This window comes from Rhineura floridana, chromosome 12 (genome assembly GCF_030035675.1).
Source record: "Rhineura floridana isolate rRhiFlo1 chromosome 12, rRhiFlo1.hap2, whole genome shotgun sequence".
NCBI lineage: Eukaryota > Metazoa > Chordata > Lepidosauria > Squamata > Rhineuridae > Rhineura > Rhineura floridana.
In genome coordinates, this window is record NC_084491.1 from 44,893,306 (window position 1) to 44,909,996 (window position 16,691).

A 16,691-nucleotide genomic window follows, 5' to 3' on the forward strand; every position below is an offset into this window, starting at 1 on the left:
AATTGCAGACGGGCGAGGGCAAGGAAAGCCACAGAGACCAGCGGATGAGCGAGCGATCAGGCTAAAAGTCGAGGGAGGGAGCGCTCAGCAGAGTGGCCAGAAGGCGAAGAAAATGGCTGTCTGGAAAGGGGGTTTTCCGCAGACGCAGAACATGCAGGAGGGTACAAACCATGCAGGCAGACAGAAAGAGGGGTTCCTCCGCTCCCAGCCCCAGCAAGCGAGTAGATCTACACTGGCTACCAGTTGTTTGCCGGGCCCAATTCAAGGTGTTGGTGTTGACCTTCAAAGCCCTATATAGTTCCAGCCCAGTTTATCTGAAGGAGCGCCTCCAGCATCACCAATTATGCCGCCTGACAAGATCAGCCACGCAAGACCTTCTCTCGGTCCCACCAGTTAAGATAGCGAGGCTGGTGCGGACCAGAGAGCGGACATTTTTGATTGTGGCCCCCACCCTCTGGAATTCCCTTCCTTTTGACCTTCGCCATGCCCCCTCCCTGATAGGCTTCCGTCGGGCCTTGAAGACCTGGCTGTTCAGGCAGGCCTATGGGATCTCTGAGGTGGGTTGCTTTTAATGCCGGTATATTAATTATTGTTTGTGGTTTTCATTGGTTTTTATTGTATTTTATCATGTACATGTACGTCTCCTAGAGTGGCCGTTAATTCGGCCAGATAGGCGACTCATAAATAAAATTTTATTATTATTATTATAGAAAAGGGCTGCGGGCGCATTCGCAAGGCTGGTGCCGTTCCCGCGAATTTGAAAAGGGCGTGCGGGGGCTTTGCGGGGTCTGACAAGGCTGCTATGGTCGGACCCCATATGGCTATCGCCACCGTGGCCACTACCACTCCAAGTAGTTCGAAGAAGCGCGAGAGGCGAGACCTCGCTGTCCCCGCAAGGGGCCTGCGGCCGAGGCATCGCTCCGCGATCACACCGCCCCAGGGAGGGAGGGACGGTTCCCGCCTCTGCCGGCCGCACACACGCACCTCCCCGGCGGCAGCTCCTTCCCCGCTTTCTTCTTCCTGCGCCGCTTCTTGGCCTCCAAGCCCGCCTCCGGCCCGCTGGCCTCCAGGTAGCGCCGCCGCAGGTATTCGGCCTTGGACAGGCCCGAGGCTGGAGCCGGGGCCGCCGCCATCTTTCCGCGGACGGAAGCGGAAGCCAGGTCAGCGACGGGGTCAGAACCATAGAGCCGCCAAACTGTCGAGCGAAGGAGCGCACCGAGGCACGGAGCGCCCCCTAGCGGCAGCATCTCTGCACTCGGAGGGAACGAAGAAACAGCCTGGCAGCGGGCTTAGAGCAGGGACCCCTTCCTGATTTATTATTGCAATTATATCCCACCTTTCCTTCTAGGAGCTCAAGGTGTGTATCCTCTCAACAACCCTGTGAGGTGGGTTAGGCTGAGAGACTATGACTAGCCCAAGGCCACCCAGCAAGCTTCATGCCTGAGTGGGGGATATTAATTTCTGTAAATGCTTAAATTTGTTTTGCATGGATTTCATTTTCTGCCAGTGTCTTGTTTGTTTTTCGCTTTTTATATTCTTTAGATAAACTTTACTCATTCAAATTGTTTGGGACTATAACCTTGCAACTGAGGTTGTAGCAGTTACACAACCAAGTGGGAGAAAGACGAGCCAAGGCAGCCCCTTCCCCATCCCATCTATGGAAGAACTCTCCTTGAGTGACCTTTCCTTATCATATCCATGGCTATACGAGCACCAGGATGAGATGCCTCTAAGTACCAGCCACAGGGCAATGTGAGGGAGGGAGCACTGTTGCCCTCATGTGCTCCTGCTTGTAGCCTTACCAGAGGCAGAGGGGTTGGCTACTGGGGAAAACAGGATGCAGGGGTGTGTAAATGTTCTCTTCAATTGATCTCTCCCTGCTCTAGCACAGGCCAAAGAGACCAAAACAATCCCCCACACAGCTTGGCCAGGGAGAAATTACTAACATTAGGGGGCTTCTGAAGGCGCCATGCCTATCATTTACAGAAACTTCATCAAGCGGGTGCCCTTGAGATGTTTTGGACAACTGTCATCAGCCCCAGTCAGCATATGGCCATGGCTGATGCGAGTTACGCCAAACAGCTAGCGAGCAGCAAAGACTGATTTCTGCCATGGCATCTAGGTGGAGAGGATCTTACACAGCCACATTCCAAGTGTTCAACAGACAGATCTCAGCCCTCCCCCTTCCAGATTTTTAGACAAAATTGCTCAGCCACAGCTAACACATGAAGGCGAAAGTAGGCAAGATTTAAAGCCCCTGCCCTGCAGAGACTATCAATGGTGCTCGTATGAAATGCTCATTCTTTCAAGGTCAGGTATCAGCTTTCAGTTTAACAAGGAATGAGGGTCAACTACATCCCTTCTGTTCTTCAAACCTTGAATACCCCACACTGTCAGGGTTGCACTAGCTCAGTTAACCAGGAATTGTGTTTTCACAAGGGAATCTCACAGACTATTAGTACACCTCACTTTTATTGCTCCAGAGTTAACAGAAGGAAAAAGACAAAAACCTGCAAGGGAAGGGGCAGGGAGGGGGGAGGGAGGGAGGTGTCAACGCAGCATCCATTAGTGGAAATTCAAGCCACTACTCATGCACAGAGGAGCAGCACCCAATGCAGAATCAAGTGCTGAACATCCTGAAGAACAACGCACGTGGATGTCTGCCACAGGTGGCCAAATTAAGCTGAAGATGGCTTATGCTGTTCGGGTGAAAAAGAAAACCCCATCCCACAACATAAAATCAGCCTCAAACTAAGCAATGCTTTAGCTTTTTATATGGACAGGCCCTGCTGGCAGTTTTCTGTGGGTCAGATTCCATCCAGAGAAGCACAGGCTGCTCCTTCCCCAAAGAGCCACATTTGCCAGGCAAGTGGAAGAGTTCAGTTTTTTCTGAATAACACTGTCCTCGGCCTCTAGGGCACTGCTACCGTGTGGAAGAGCCGTCTGCCTCGTAGCTCTCTGTTCTCATGTCGTTAAGGCCCAGTTCCTCATTCTGCTCAAACAGTCGCTCATAGCGCTCCACTTGCATCTCTGGGTCTTCTTCAGGAGCGTACACATTCTGCAGGCATCAAGAGGAGGTGGCTGTGTTATGCAGGGATGTCACACAAGAGACCTTTGCACACGGCACCTGATGCTACCATCCCCCCAGTTACCAGGCCAGGGGAGGGGGTGAAGAGAAAGGCAGTTTGTGCACTCTGGCCTACTAACAATTTAGCTAATGTTAGGAAGGGGATGAAGTGGTTTGTGCAAGGTCAAAATGAAGAACAGGCATATATTTAGATGAGGGATGGGGAAACTCTGGCCTTCCAGATGATGTTGGACTACAACTCCCATGAGCCATAGCCAGCACAGCCCAAGGGCAGGGATGATGGGATTTGTAGACCAACATTCGTCTGGAGAACACCAGGTTCCCTATACCTGACTTATATTCATGCTGTCTTTACTGCTTTTCAAAGTCTGCAAGGCTGGGAGAATACGGAGAGGGCCAAGGTGTCCTCTCCGTTCTTTCCAACCACAACAACATATCAGTTAAGCCAAGGCCATAGCAGCTTTCATAGCAATTTTCATGGCTGAGTGGACTGGCAAAGAGTCTGCCACATCCACATCCACCTGGGTCCCAAATCCCAAACGCAGTTCCTCTTCCTGTGTCTTGTTCCTGGCAAAGGAGGGTTCAGACACCTCCTCCCCAACCCAGAAACACCCCTGTTCATCACCACCCTGCCCTCCCAGCAGAGGTCTGCACCCTCAATTGGCTCTGCCCTTTCTCCCTTGCTGCCCCAGATGCTTAGAGCCTAGGGGATGCCACCTCAATCTGCCATCAGTGCTGCCAGTGTGATAGGCCAATTGCACTGCGCTTGTGCTTGTTTGCTCTCTTCCCTCAACTACTTTGAAACTCAAAAGTGTGCACAACAGCCGATATCTTTAACTGGACCATTCCAGCTATTTTGTATTTCTCGTTCTTTGGAACTAACACGGCCACCACTTCCTACAGAACAATCTGCTCAACAGTCACTCATTTCGTCTGTGCTCTTTCCACTATACCTGGAGGTAACTGTTTCCCGCAGGGTCATCCAGGACAAAATGTATCCTCAGTTGCCCATCCATGATCTGAGAGAGAAACAGAGAAGACAGGCCCATCAGAGGATTCAGGGAAGACTTTACCACCTCTCCTCCCAGCCAGAAAATTAGTTTAGGAGGAGCATCAACCCCAAGTGCCCTTCTCAGCATTTATTTATTTCACTTATAAGCTACACAACATAAAAGAAGAGTCCCTAAGTGGTTCATAAAAATGAAACAAACTAAAAACCAGTAAGCACATACATCAATACCACCACAAAATTCAGCAAAATTAAAGATGAAAAATTATAGAAAAATACCAACAAAGTATAAAACAGAACACTAGGATGCCGTGTTGAAGGCAGAGAAGCACCAAACCTCTTGCAGCTTCCTGACAAATGTGTGGAGTTTTTCTGCTCTGTCAGGGGCCGAGCTGTCCCCCAGGGTGAAGGGGTTCTTCTCTACCTGTCAGGGAGACAACTCAGGATTTGGTTACTGCTCAAGAGAAGCTCTCCCAGCCCAAGCCGGCCATCACCCCAAGGCTTCTGACCCCACTCCTGTCTGGCAGACTCAGCCTTCTCGTTCTCTAACTTAGTATTCCTGCCTCCTGGCCTTCAGGAGACCAGCACCCATTGACAGCAATCTGCCACATCGACACCAGTCAAGAGAAAGTGGACATTTCTCCAACTGAAGTGCAGGCAGCAAACCAACTCAAATATTTGAAGTTTCTCCTGTTTTAAGGTGGCTTGTTTTGTTTCATGATAACAGCTTTTTAAGTTCCTTCCTGTACATTTTTTCATTTGGTATGAGTTGCTTTGTGAGGGTTTTTCCCTCAAAGAGGGGGGTATACATGTATTTTTAAAAAAAGAAACTCACCAGAGTCTGGATATCCTTCAGCAATCCCTCCAGAGTCGTGAATTTCCCACCCAGCACTCCCATTCCTAGTTCAAACTCCAGCTCTGGAATCTCCACCCTGCATGTTTCAGACTGTGGAAGAAGAACATTATATTTAATTTCTGTAGACTGCTTTGGCTACAGAAATTTGCAAGAGATGGACAACTACTAGAAAAAGTGCACCACCTTTAGCACGTCTCTTATCATGTCTGACAGGTCCGTCACATGAAGGGTTATCTTGGTCCCCAATAGCTCTATGGCCCCTCCAGACTTAACCTGTGGACAGGCATGCAAACAGTAAACATGGTAGAGTTCAGCTCTCTGTGAAGTCCAAGAAAACATCAATCCTTCCAGCCAATAAGCCTTACCTCATTTGTTCTGTGTCCACAGGTATCACAGTTGGTAGCCATGATAATTACTTCTTTGAAATGGGGAATTTCTGGAGAGAAAGCAGTCAAGGAAAGCAACAGACTCAAATAGTCAAGCTCACATCCCTGGTTTGCTTATACAGACACAACCACACTCCCATTGTTGCTTACATGAGGTGGCTGCTTGTCAAGTCCCCTTGTCAGAATCCCAGACCGTCACCTCCAATCACAGGACTGCACTGCAAGCCACAGTCGATGCACCTCCTGCCACCCAAAAGCTGTAAAATATGCACAGCGGAAGTGCACTCTCTCAGCAAGAGTGATCCATCCATCCACATGCACTTTACTGGCCCCACATTGCAGGACTGGAACATGACATGATCCTCTTCTATAGACTCAAAAAGGATACGCACCAGCTTCATATTTGTAGTGGCAGAAGCATTGCACTCTGGACAGTTTGTGGCAAACTGCAGCACCTGGAATACAGGACAGAGGCAATGTCAAGGTACTTGTTCAAAGGCCGCCGCTGCCACCCCCACTTTCTGGAGGATGGGTTAGGGTTAATCCTAACCCTAACCCAAGGGGTAACAGCCAGACCCAACGGGGCACTCAAGCACTAGCTACATCAAAACTCTGCCCATGACCCAGGCTGTTTACTCACTTCATTCCGCAGGTCATCCACAGAATCAGTCAAGTCCTCATTGGACTCCTCTTCCTGAGAACAAAGAGGTATGTTGGAATTGTGACCTCAGGTTCTACAATGTGGCTCAGAGGACAAGAGATTAACAACAGAACCACATGAACTAGAAAGGCATTGTGCAAGTAAGACGTTACAGAGCCTTCATGGATCTACCAAGCCTAGACATTCCCTATCCACCTGGATTCCAAGCAGAGCCGACTGCTGAGCCGTCCTCCTGTAGTGGGCAACCATCAGGGCTTCATCCCTCTGTGGGGCATGAGGGTTCTCCACAAAGCTATTACCCGAGGGGTCATCTAGGACCTGGCAGAGAAAAGAAGTGGAAGGGAAGAGACACGAATAGCCTCCTTTTGCTTCTACAGGGAGCGTGCAGGTACAGGCCGGATCCCTCCATGCAACCCTAGTTTGATGGTACTTACAAACGTGAAGGCTGAAGCCACTTCTTTCAAATGCTTCAGCTTAGAGATGAATTCATCAATCTTCACTCCCACATCTGGGTTAGTTTCCTGTGCCCCCAAAGCAGAAACAGCCCTCATTATACAGACCAGCTTCGGAGAGGCTTCACAGTCGGGATGAGGAATTTATGGCCCTTCAGATGTTGGACTCCAATTTCTACCAGCCCCAGGCACCACGGCCAGCGATCAGGGAAGATGGCTGTTGAACGCCAGCAACATCTGGGCCACCAAACATCCTTCTGCCCTGCTTTACAGCAAAGGGTAACCAACATGCACGCAGGGAACTGCCTTACACCAGGTCAGATTATTTGTCCCCTGCAAGAGTCTCCTATTCCTGACTTGCAGCAACCTTCCATTAAGCAGGTCCCACGGCACATGACTCTGTGCTTTAAGACTAAGTCTGCTAGGACAGGCCGGTTCTATGTACAGTGGACTTGCTGTATGTTATTGCCAGACATATTTAACGGACTCTTTGTTTACCAAACTGTAATAGTTAAGGTTTTAGGCCTCCACATTCTGGGCTTCTAGGGCTATTAACAATATTGCTAAACAGATCCAAATATTTAGGAACCTGCCTTACTTTCTCACAGGAACACAACAGAGCTGTCCAAACCACAAGGTCATTCAGTGCTTCTAGACATAACTCAAGCTCTGCTTCCCTTTTACACCCGAGGAAGCCTATACTGGTCATGCTACAAACATTACTGCAGGAACTGCCAATGCCAGGAATCTTTTTCAATAAGCAGCCGAGGGTGGGTAGGCGGGGAGGGGGTGTGGCAGTCATTTACCGGGAGTCCTCGGTTTTTGCCAGACCTCCTCTCCATAGGACCAAGTTCGTTGATTGTATGTACTGGAGGTTGGGCCCGAAGGGCAGTTTAGGGATCCTGCTGGTGTACCGCCCACCCCGCTGCACGGCAGACTCCCTGGCCGAGGTGCTGGAGGTGGTCTCGGCTGTACGGGCGTTGTCCCCAGAATTGTTAGTGCTGGGTGACTTTAACGTGCATGCCGAGACCACTCTCACTGGAGCCCCTCGGGATTTCCTGGAAACCATGGCTTCCTGGGAACTGCACCTCAGTAATACTGGGCCCACCCATGTAGCCGGTCATGCTCTCGACCTTGTATTTGTCCTGGGAAAGGAGGGAAGTGTTCTGAAGTTGGGGGCTACTTCTTTTACCCGTGTCATGGTCAGATCACTATCTGGTGAATATAGAATTCTCGATGCCACACCCTCTCCGCAGGGGTGATGGACCTATTAGAATGGTCCGCCCCAGGCGCCTGATGGATCCTGATGGATTCCTGACTGCGCTAGGGGAACTGGAACCTGCTGAAGGTTGCCCGGTTGAAACCCTGGTGATGGAGTGGAATGCAAAGATCACCGGGGCGTTAGACCGGGTGGCTCCGAAACATCCTCTCCCCCTGAACAGAACTCAGTTGGCTCCATGGTATACACCACGGCTGCATACTCTGAGACAGGAGGTGAGACGACTAGAACGCCGGTGGCGGAAATCCCGCTCCGAAGGTGTCCGGACACAAGTTAGAGCAGCAGTAACTGCCTACCAAGTGGCAATAAAGACAGAAAAGAAGGCTTTCTTTACTGCCTCTATTGCGTCTGCAGAGTGCTGTCCCAGGAGGTTATTCCAAGTGGTCCGAAGCCTGGTCGGTCCAGTTGCTCAGGAACCCTTGGAACAGTCAAAAGCCTCCTGTGACACTTTGGCTAAGCACTTTGCTGATAAAATCGAACACATACGGAGCTCGATCCCGTGCGCCGTGGATACAGTGAATGAACCAGAGTTGACCAGTTGCACGCCGGTATGCTGGGATCATTTTCGGCCTCTCTCTTCTGAGGATGTGGACAAGGTGCTCTCGACTGTAAGGCCTACCACCTGTCTAACTGACCCTTGCCCATCGTGGCTCATCATGAGATGCAGAGAGAAGTTGGGTGAGGGGATCAAGGCGGTGGTAAACACATCCTTGAAAGAGGGTGTGATGCCATCAGCCCTCAAGGAGGCAATTGTAAAGCCCATCCTGAAGAAGCCCTCCTTGGATCCCCAAGTTTTTAATAACTTTCGCCCAATTTCGAATTTACCATTCTTGGGCAAGGTCACTGAGCGAGTGGTGGCCAATCAGTTGTCGACACACTTGGATGAAACGGATTACTTAGATCCATACCAATCGGGCTTCAGGACTGGTCACGGAACTGAAACAGCCTTGGTCGCTCTGGTAGATGATATGAGGAGGGCATTAGATAGGGGAGAATTCACCTTCCTTGTCCTCCTCGATCTCTCAGCGGCTTTTGATACTGTCGACCACAGTATCCTTTTATATCGCCTAGAGGGATTGGGAATAGGAGGCACCGTATTACGGTGGTTCCGTTCCTTTCTCTCTGATAGGTACCAACAGGTGGCATTGGGGGAGGAGGTTTCAGACCCTTGGCCTCTCAATTGTGGTGTGCCACAAGGTTCTATCCTCTCTCCCATGCTATTTAACATCTATATGAAGCCGCTGGGGGCAATCATCAGGAGATTTGGGCTGCAGTGTCACCAATATGCGGATGACACTCAGCTCTATCTCTCATTTAAATCTTCGCCAGAGTTGGCTGTGGAAACCTTGTCCAAGTGCCTGGAGTCCATGAGTGGATGGATGGGAAGGAATAGGCTGAAACTGAACCCCGACAAGACCGAGGTACTGCTCGTGGGGGACAAGAGAAGGTTGGGAACTGTTGACCTGAAGTTCAATGGGGTGAGTTTACCCCTAAAGGACCAGGTCCGCAGCCTCGGGGTTGTACTTGATTCCAAGCTGTCCATGGAGGCTCAGATTTCAGCTGTGAGCCGGGCAGCTTGGTATCAACTACACTTTGTACGTAGGCTGCAACCCTACCTTCCTGTTCATCAGCTCCCACTGGTAGTGCATGCCCTGGTCACCTCTCGATTAGATTACTGTAATGCGCTCTACGTGGGGTTACCCTTGAAAACGGTCCGGAAACTACAACTTATACAAAATGCGGCGGCTCAACTACTCACAAACAGTCGTCGCCGGGACCACATCACGCCAGTGTTGTTCGATCTACACTGGCTTCCAGTTGTTTTCCGGGCCCAATTCAAGGTGTTGGTATTAACCTTTAAATCCCTATATGGTCTCGGTCCAGTTTATCTAAAGGAGCGCCTACAACGCCACCAATCATGCCGCCTAACAAGATCGGCCACACAAGGGCTTCTCTCAGTCCCGCCAACCAAAGCAGCTAGATTGGCGGGTACTAGAGAGAGGGCCTTTTCAGTGGCAGCCCCCACCCTCTGGAACTACCTCCCACAAGATCTTCGGCACATCTCTTCCCTGCATATGTTCCGCAAGGCCTTAAAGACCTGGCTCTTTCAACAGGCTTTTGGGATTTCTGGGGAGGCTTAATATTTTTTGTTTACATGCCTCCTATTATGTATTGTTTGTTTTATAATTTATACTATTACACTGTATTTTTTGTATTGTATTTTGCTATATTTATTGTATGTATGTACGTCGCCTAGAGTAGCCACTGGCCAGATAGGCGACACATAAATTAAATTTATTATTATTATTATTATTATTATTAAGCAAGAAATCCTTCAGCAGTTCACATCCCCAGCTGACCCAAAAGCCCCATCAAGACATTCAGACTGGAAATCCCTCCTACGGACCCCCTGCAAGCGGCTTACCCTGCGGATTGGCTGGTCCTGCTCCAAGCCGTCAATGGCTCTGTCAATTAACCCTTCAATGGTGGTAAGAGCTAGTGAGAGGGAGGGGGAAACGCAGAGACATCAATACCCCACAATCCAGACCCCAAATTACACTCTTCCACACTGGCACAGAAAAGTTATCGTTATTACTGAAAATAAGGATGCTGGCTCTCATTTGCCGGCTCTCATGAATTAATATTAGCAACCAGATCCTCTGTAGGAAGCCAAAAACAGGAACCCCCAACCTCTGTTTCTCACAAGGCAGTGCAACACCTTATGCCTCCTCTACCATTCACCATACCCCCATCAATGCCCTGCCCCCCAGCTGCTCTATACAGCAGAGATCTAGCACAGGGCAGCCAGTGCAGGTGCACGGAACAAGGAGCGCGGCTAAATGCCCCTAACACTTTGGAGAACCATCAGTAGTGATGGCCACCACCCTGGATAGCTTTAAAAGAGAAATGCATGGAGTTTTAGGATATCGATGGCTACTAGCGACAATGACTATGCTATCTCTCCACTGTTGGGCTTCCCATGGGCACGTGGTTGGCAATTATGAGAATTGGCCTTTGGCCTGGCCAACAGCCAGGCTCTGATCTTCTTATGTTAACGTAATCAGAAAAAACACACGGGCAGACTCTCGGCATGCCAGTATATTCAGCAGAGGACTGCCTTCCATAGGCTGACTGGGCAGGCAACTAGGCCAGGGGTCCTTCTGGCCACCTTCTCGCACAGCTGTTCAAGCCAAGCATATCACAGCCCAATGACAAATGCCTCCTCCACACACCCTCAAAAGCCCCACAGCGGAACATATGGCTTTCCACACCCTCAAAGAGCAGCTCCTCCGCCAGAAAGGTCCTCAAGAATGCCCTAGTAGCTCCTGTATCCCATTGCCAGCTGCCCCAAGACATAGCGAAACAACCGTATACCCACCTCCCTTCTGAGAAAAAGCAGGGATTTCAAAGTCTAGCTCGGGGACTCTAGCTGTGGCACAGTCAGTCTTCACCACTTCCCTATTCATATCCTGGAGAGAATGATTTACAGGACAGGTTATACCAGCCTAAAAACCCTGTAGCCCACCCTGTTGGGTGAGGACGAGGACAAGCCCAAAGCACACATGAACTGAAGGGGAGAACAAACTGGGTGATAAAACATCCCCAACTAATTCAAGAAGCCCAAGCCAGGCCGGGGAGCCTTTCAGTTGCCCTTGGACCACCCCAATTCTTGTGCCCCTTCCTGGCAGGATATTCCCATGTTACATTTTATTCTTGATAACTAGAGAAAGGGGTTAGGGACACCAACTTCTGAATGTACAACAGAGGCAGGTGGTCGTTACTAACCCAGAGGAAGTGGCACAGAAATCGAAATGCTGCTTTCAATATTTGCAGACATATGGCACCAAAGTACCTTCTTCCAAAGGGTAAGTCAGCAACTTTCCCTCCCAGTCTCAGAGACAGGATTAGTCAGGTTCCACTTTGGGAGAATATTTAGGGTTATAGGAAAGAGGCCAACCATTGGCCCAAACAAAAACTACCTGCCCATTAGCCCCATGTGGGTAGGAAACACGGATGTCACACATTCAAAGGCTTCCCCCTATCCAGAGCCACCAGGGTATTCTAAGGGCCAAACTAGACTCAGGTCCCAACCCAGATCACTCACACCCATTTACTTTTAAAAACATTCATACAACTAATAATTGTCTGAAAGGCACCCAGGATAATTATGACAGCAGGCCTTTATAGAGTGAATGAGGCCTTTACTTTTCACTAATTGTTGATGATGATCAGCTCAATTTAACAAAGTCTGGAGATGAACCACGTGAGTGACTCGTTACTTTATCTATGCTAATTGATCTATCGCAATGTTAGAATCAAAGCAAGTAGGTGGGAGAAATGGATGGGCGGGCAGGCAGGCAGCACTTTACAAGAAAACACAGCAGATGTCTCCCATCCATCCTCCTTTTGAACCAAGACCTTTTGGGGATATAGAATTGTTAAAAAGCTCTGATAAACCATGCAAACATGTTTTGTACATGACAAAATTTTGGATTTTCTCACTAGGTATTAAGAGCTAAATGGTATCTCTGCTTGTCAGATCATGGGGTCTGATGAAAGAGCAAACAATCTTTCCAAGGGCTCTAAAAGGAGGACCTTCCCTCCTGAAAATAATGGTTTCATCATGAATTCTGATTAGAAATAAATAAATCCCAGTGTAGCTCTGACAAACCCCAAGGGCACAGAGGTTCTATGATCCAGCTTGGGGAAAAAGCCTGCATGCGAGGAGAATCTACCACACGAAAAGCCGCAAAACATCTGGCCCACAGGCCTAGTTAGGGCTGCCATTCCTCCCCATTTGGGTGGCAAGGCCCTTTCAGTTGAGCCATACCCATCTGCCCTACACCCAATGTCCTATATAGCATCAGGTGTGGGGCAGGTAAAGACGTGGCTCCCTGGTAAAAGGGGGTTTGCAGGCACTGACAGTCTGCTGATTGGCAGTGTCTGCAGAACCCTGGACCTTTGCCCACAGTTTGATTTCAAACCACACAGGCAAAGGAAAACAGGTCACCTGATGTTGTGATGTCAGTGACTGAAATAGGGGGCTCCACCCACCTGTCAAAGTTGGTGTGGAGGGTAATGTAAGGGTCTGGCCCATTGGATGGATCCAGTTCCCCAACCCTACTGGATTATGCTTTTGTGCAACCTGCTGATCACAGATTGTTTTAAACTCTGCATTGGAGGAAGAAGGTAAAATACATCTCCTTTAATATGGTTGTGTAATCTATATTAAGACCACTGATTTAGCATTTTTTAATATATAATCTGGGTTAAAATTTGGGCACCACCTTGAGCCACAGAAAGATGTCTAGAACATATGCCAAATGGTTATAGTATTGGACTGTGACCTGGGAGACCAGGGTTCAATACTCCACTCAGTCATGAAACTCACTGGGTGACCTTGGGCCATTCAACGTCTCTCAGCCTAACCTACCTCTCACAGTTGTTGTGAAAATAAAATGGGAAGAAGCATGGGAGGCTATTTAATGCTAACTGTACTCAGAGTAGACCCACTGAAGTTAATGGACATGACTAACTTAGATTCATTAATTTTGATGGGTCTACTATGTGTAGAACTTCGCAGAATACAACCTACGTACACCAGCTTGAGTTCCTTGCAGGAAAGACAGTATACAAATGTAATAAATAAAGGTAATTTCAGTGGTGTCAAGTTATTTCGTACATTTCTACCTCACTGTTTTTCTGTGCAACTCAAGGCAGCGTGCATGAGGCTCCCAGATGGTCTCTCACCCAGGCTCTGACCAGACCAACACCTGCTTAGTTTTAGCAATGCAGCTGCATCATGTCCTCTGAGATCATGGCTGGGGACCTCAAAGCTGGATTTCTCTAGGCTGATATCTGCTACGTGAAATCAGCAGCCCAGCCCACCTACGGCCACACACCATGCTGGCTTTGTAATACAGAAGAACAAGCATGATTGACCAACTCTTCTGTGCCAAATGGGGTGTTATGAGCCAGATCAGCCTTGAAGTGAATCGGTTCTGTGATGCATTCAAGTGTTAGCAGTTGATCCAAAGGGGCAGGGATGGTGCCAAAACCAATCTTCAAAGCTGCCAACATAAAGCAACATTGTTGTCCTTAATGAATTACCCTGGGGGAGTTGGAGGCAGCCTAACCCACCCACCTGCTTGGACTGCACAGTCAGCGTATAGCACACTCCTTGATCCTGGATCCGGCCAGCAGACTGGATCTCTGAGTTGGTCCAGCTGCAGCTACTGCAAGTGAAGGAACTGACAATAATCTCTTTGAAGAATGGGATCTTAGTCAGCAACAACCGAGTCACTCCCTAGGACAAGAAAAAGAAGCATAAATCCAAACTGCAAGGGCTCCCCATCCCAATCCCTGTCGCACCTTCCCACTTCACGTGAATGCACCACAGCCTTCACCTCAGCACCAAAGCTGGACCCCTGCATTGCACGGGGGGGGGGCTCAATGGCCTTAGAGGCCCCTTCCAACTCTACGATTCTACGATGGCAGACGCCCCCCATCCCAAACTAACACCAACCTGCTCCTCAAACACCAAGAGAGGCGTGGGAACAAGCCACAGCCGAAGCCCACCATCTATCTACCCCTGAATTCAGCAGCGCCGTTTGAAGCCTACACAGCACCGAGGCTGTTTGTCGGAAAGGAGGCCCCTGCAGAGGAGGGAGAGACGGCGAGGGATGAAGGGCTGTCGGACGGAGTTCACCGGGCGTAGCTTAAGGCGGCAGCAAAGAAAGGGATGGTGAGGAGGCCACCTCGCTTCAGGGAGAGGTCAGGAAAAGGAGAGGGGATGGAGGAACAGTAAAAGCTAGGTATAGGAAGGAGCCCCCCCGCTCGCCCGCCGCCCCCCCCACGGACCGACCCCCCCGACCCACGTTGGAGTGACAGGCCATGCAGAGGGACTCGATCTCGGCCGGCAACTGCTCCTCGTCCTCGGCGCTAAATGGGCGGAACAGCCCCGGGGCCGCTTCTCCCCCACCGTCGCTGACGGGGCCCAGCGCCCCGAGACCCGCCATGCCTCCCTCAGCGGCGACCCAGACGCGCTTCCGCTTCCGGTAACCCGGAACTTCCACTCGGCGCATGCGTATTCTGCCCAGCGCGCCCCTTTACGGCTGCCAAATGGGCGCCGGCCGGCTTCGGATGACGTCACGGGCGCCGAGTGGCTGAATCAGCGCGTGGTACTCCCACGTGGGCCTCGGGGCCTGGCCTAGGCCTTAGCGGCCTTCCCACTGCCGCCTGCCCGAAGCCTGGAGGCCCTGCGTACCAGAAAGTAGATCCTGCACCTGCCAAGGCGACCCAGGACAGGCTGCAAGCGCCTGAGGCTGCTGGGAGCTAAGCGGGCTGAAGACTCTGGAGAACCTCCACAACCACAGGCAGTCTACCTTGGAATACTAGTTTTAGGGGAGGGCCTGCTTGCAGACTTCCGAATGTGATTCCACACATCACGGCTATCACACTGTTGTTACCCTCCCCTTGCAATCATGGGGTAGCCCCATCTCTCTTCCAAACATAGCGTCCCTCGAGTCGTGGCTGTGCCAGGCCACCAACCTCAGCAATGGTGCTGCCTCCTCCAGCATCCCCAATTCCTCATACTGTGGCTGCATTGCACCTGTTGAGGGCAGACTTCCAAAGCTCAGGCTCCTTGTGCTGACTACCTGTCCTCCCTGGCCACCATAAAATAGTCGTCTTCAACTTCACTTAGCTTAATTCTGAGGATGGAACAATGGGGTGAGTCTGCCTCTCATTTACTTAGGTGTTCTACACTGCTCAGACTCCAGAGAGAGAGTTAAATAAACATTTAAACAACAATTACATAAATATGTTGCTATATATTAGCAAATGGGTTCTCCTGCATGTGGGTGCACTGCGAGCCCAAAGAGTGGGAAGGCAAAACAGAAGGGGGTCTCTCTCTACCAATGGTCAGTAGTGGAGACTCACTCCCTTCCCTTCAAAGACAATGTAGTGGGCTGAAACCCCCCACCCAACCAAAAGAACCATTTCTAGCCATGAGTTGCACATGCGCAGCTCCTTGTGTCACTGAGAGGCAGGATATAATTTTCAAAATCGGAACAGAAGAAGACCCTGTAGCTGGATCAGGCCAAAGGGGCTCTTCTTGTCCTGCCTCCTGTCCTCACAGCGACCAACCAGATGCCCTTTGTGGGAAGCCCACAAACAGGAACCGAGTTCAATAAACATTCCCAGTTGGCTGCACTTGCTTCCTTCGGCCAGTATAAAGAGTGGCCAATCTCTCTGCAAGCCGTGACTGCCTGCCCTTCCCCTACAAAGTGGCTGCTGGGGGAGAAGGGTGGGTGAGAAGGAAACACACAAACTGTGACATTTGTTTGCAAGAACACTGCCGTCGTCCTTGATGATAATCTTACAGAGTCAGACTCACTTCATTCCCTTCCCTGCTTTCAGCTGCTGGGCATGCTCCATGCTGTCCTTGTCATGAGTCAGTTGGCTGAAGTCGCCCCAGAAGCGGCTCTGCTGAAGATTGCCCTGAGAAGCTGTGTGGAAGGGGGGGGGTGTAAAGAAAAGGCAACACAACCATCTCAGGGAAAGCCTTAGCGTGATCCTTGTGCACCCAGCAGTGCTCTCACATTCAACTGGAATAAATTCAGTTACAATGAACTGAAATGCTGTATTTTAAAATTGTAGCACCCTGCCTTGGGGGTTGCAGTGCAGGCAGCCAGAGAGGTCACGTTCCAGGCCTTTCATGTAACTATTTGGAGGGGGTTATATCCAGAAAAGTCTCGTGCCCAGAAGATGTAGACACCCAGAAGGTGAATCTGCCTGGCACACTGCTGGCTGCTCTGATTGGGTCTTGGAGCTAGAAGGAGAGACTTGCAAGTGCTGAGTTAAGAGACGGTGGACCATAAGCACGCACTCAGATCTCTTAGTTGCCCCAGCCAGAGGCACAGCCCCAGACCTTTCCCCTCCCCAATGCCCACTGATTA

The 16,691-nt window shown here is 50.2% G+C and overlaps 2 protein-coding genes across 6 annotated transcripts in view; both read right to left on the reverse strand.

Moving 5' to 3' along the window:
* The window catches only part of BUD13 (BUD13 homolog), a 30,085-nt gene extending 28,890 nt beyond the window's left edge, over positions 1-1,195 (reverse strand). For 2 of the 3 annotated variants that reach the window (XR_009758687.1, XM_061592896.1), the window contains exon 1: positions 985-1,195. Coding sequence is in view for 1 of the 3 variants with exons in the window: in XM_061592896.1 (XP_061448880.1) it covers positions 985-1,133 (149 nt within the window). In the remaining 2 variants the exon portion in view is untranslated. Of the gene's footprint in view, positions 1-169; positions 450-984 lie in introns of those variants that run through there. The other variant, XM_061592897.1, reaches the window with a different exon arrangement.
* A 1,258-nt stretch (positions 1,196-2,453) lies between these two features.
* ZPR1 (ZPR1 zinc finger) lies at positions 2,454-14,840 on the reverse strand. Of its 3 annotated transcripts, none has more exons than XM_061592533.1 (14): positions 14,610-14,839; positions 13,877-14,038; positions 11,111-11,201; positions 10,157-10,227; positions 6,435-6,521; positions 6,196-6,318; positions 5,980-6,033; positions 5,728-5,794; positions 5,319-5,389; positions 5,137-5,226; positions 4,933-5,043; positions 4,435-4,521; positions 4,042-4,107; positions 2,454-3,058 (listed from the first exon to the last, which is right to left on the reverse strand). In XM_061592533.1, the coding sequence occupies exons 1-14, from the start codon at positions 14,814-14,816 to the stop codon at positions 2,924-2,926; spliced, it is 1,422 nt and encodes a 473-aa protein (XP_061448517.1). In that variant the 5' UTR covers positions 14,817-14,839; the 3' UTR covers positions 2,454-2,923. The 3 variants fall into 3 exon arrangements, with proteins under 3 accessions (XP_061448517.1, XP_061448519.1, XP_061448518.1); XM_061592535.1 differs by having other exon boundaries at positions 13,877-13,967; positions 14,610-14,689; XM_061592534.1 differs by lacking the exon at positions 4,435-4,521 and having other exon boundaries at positions 14,610-14,840.
* Positions 14,841-16,691: the final 1,851 nt, after the last annotated feature.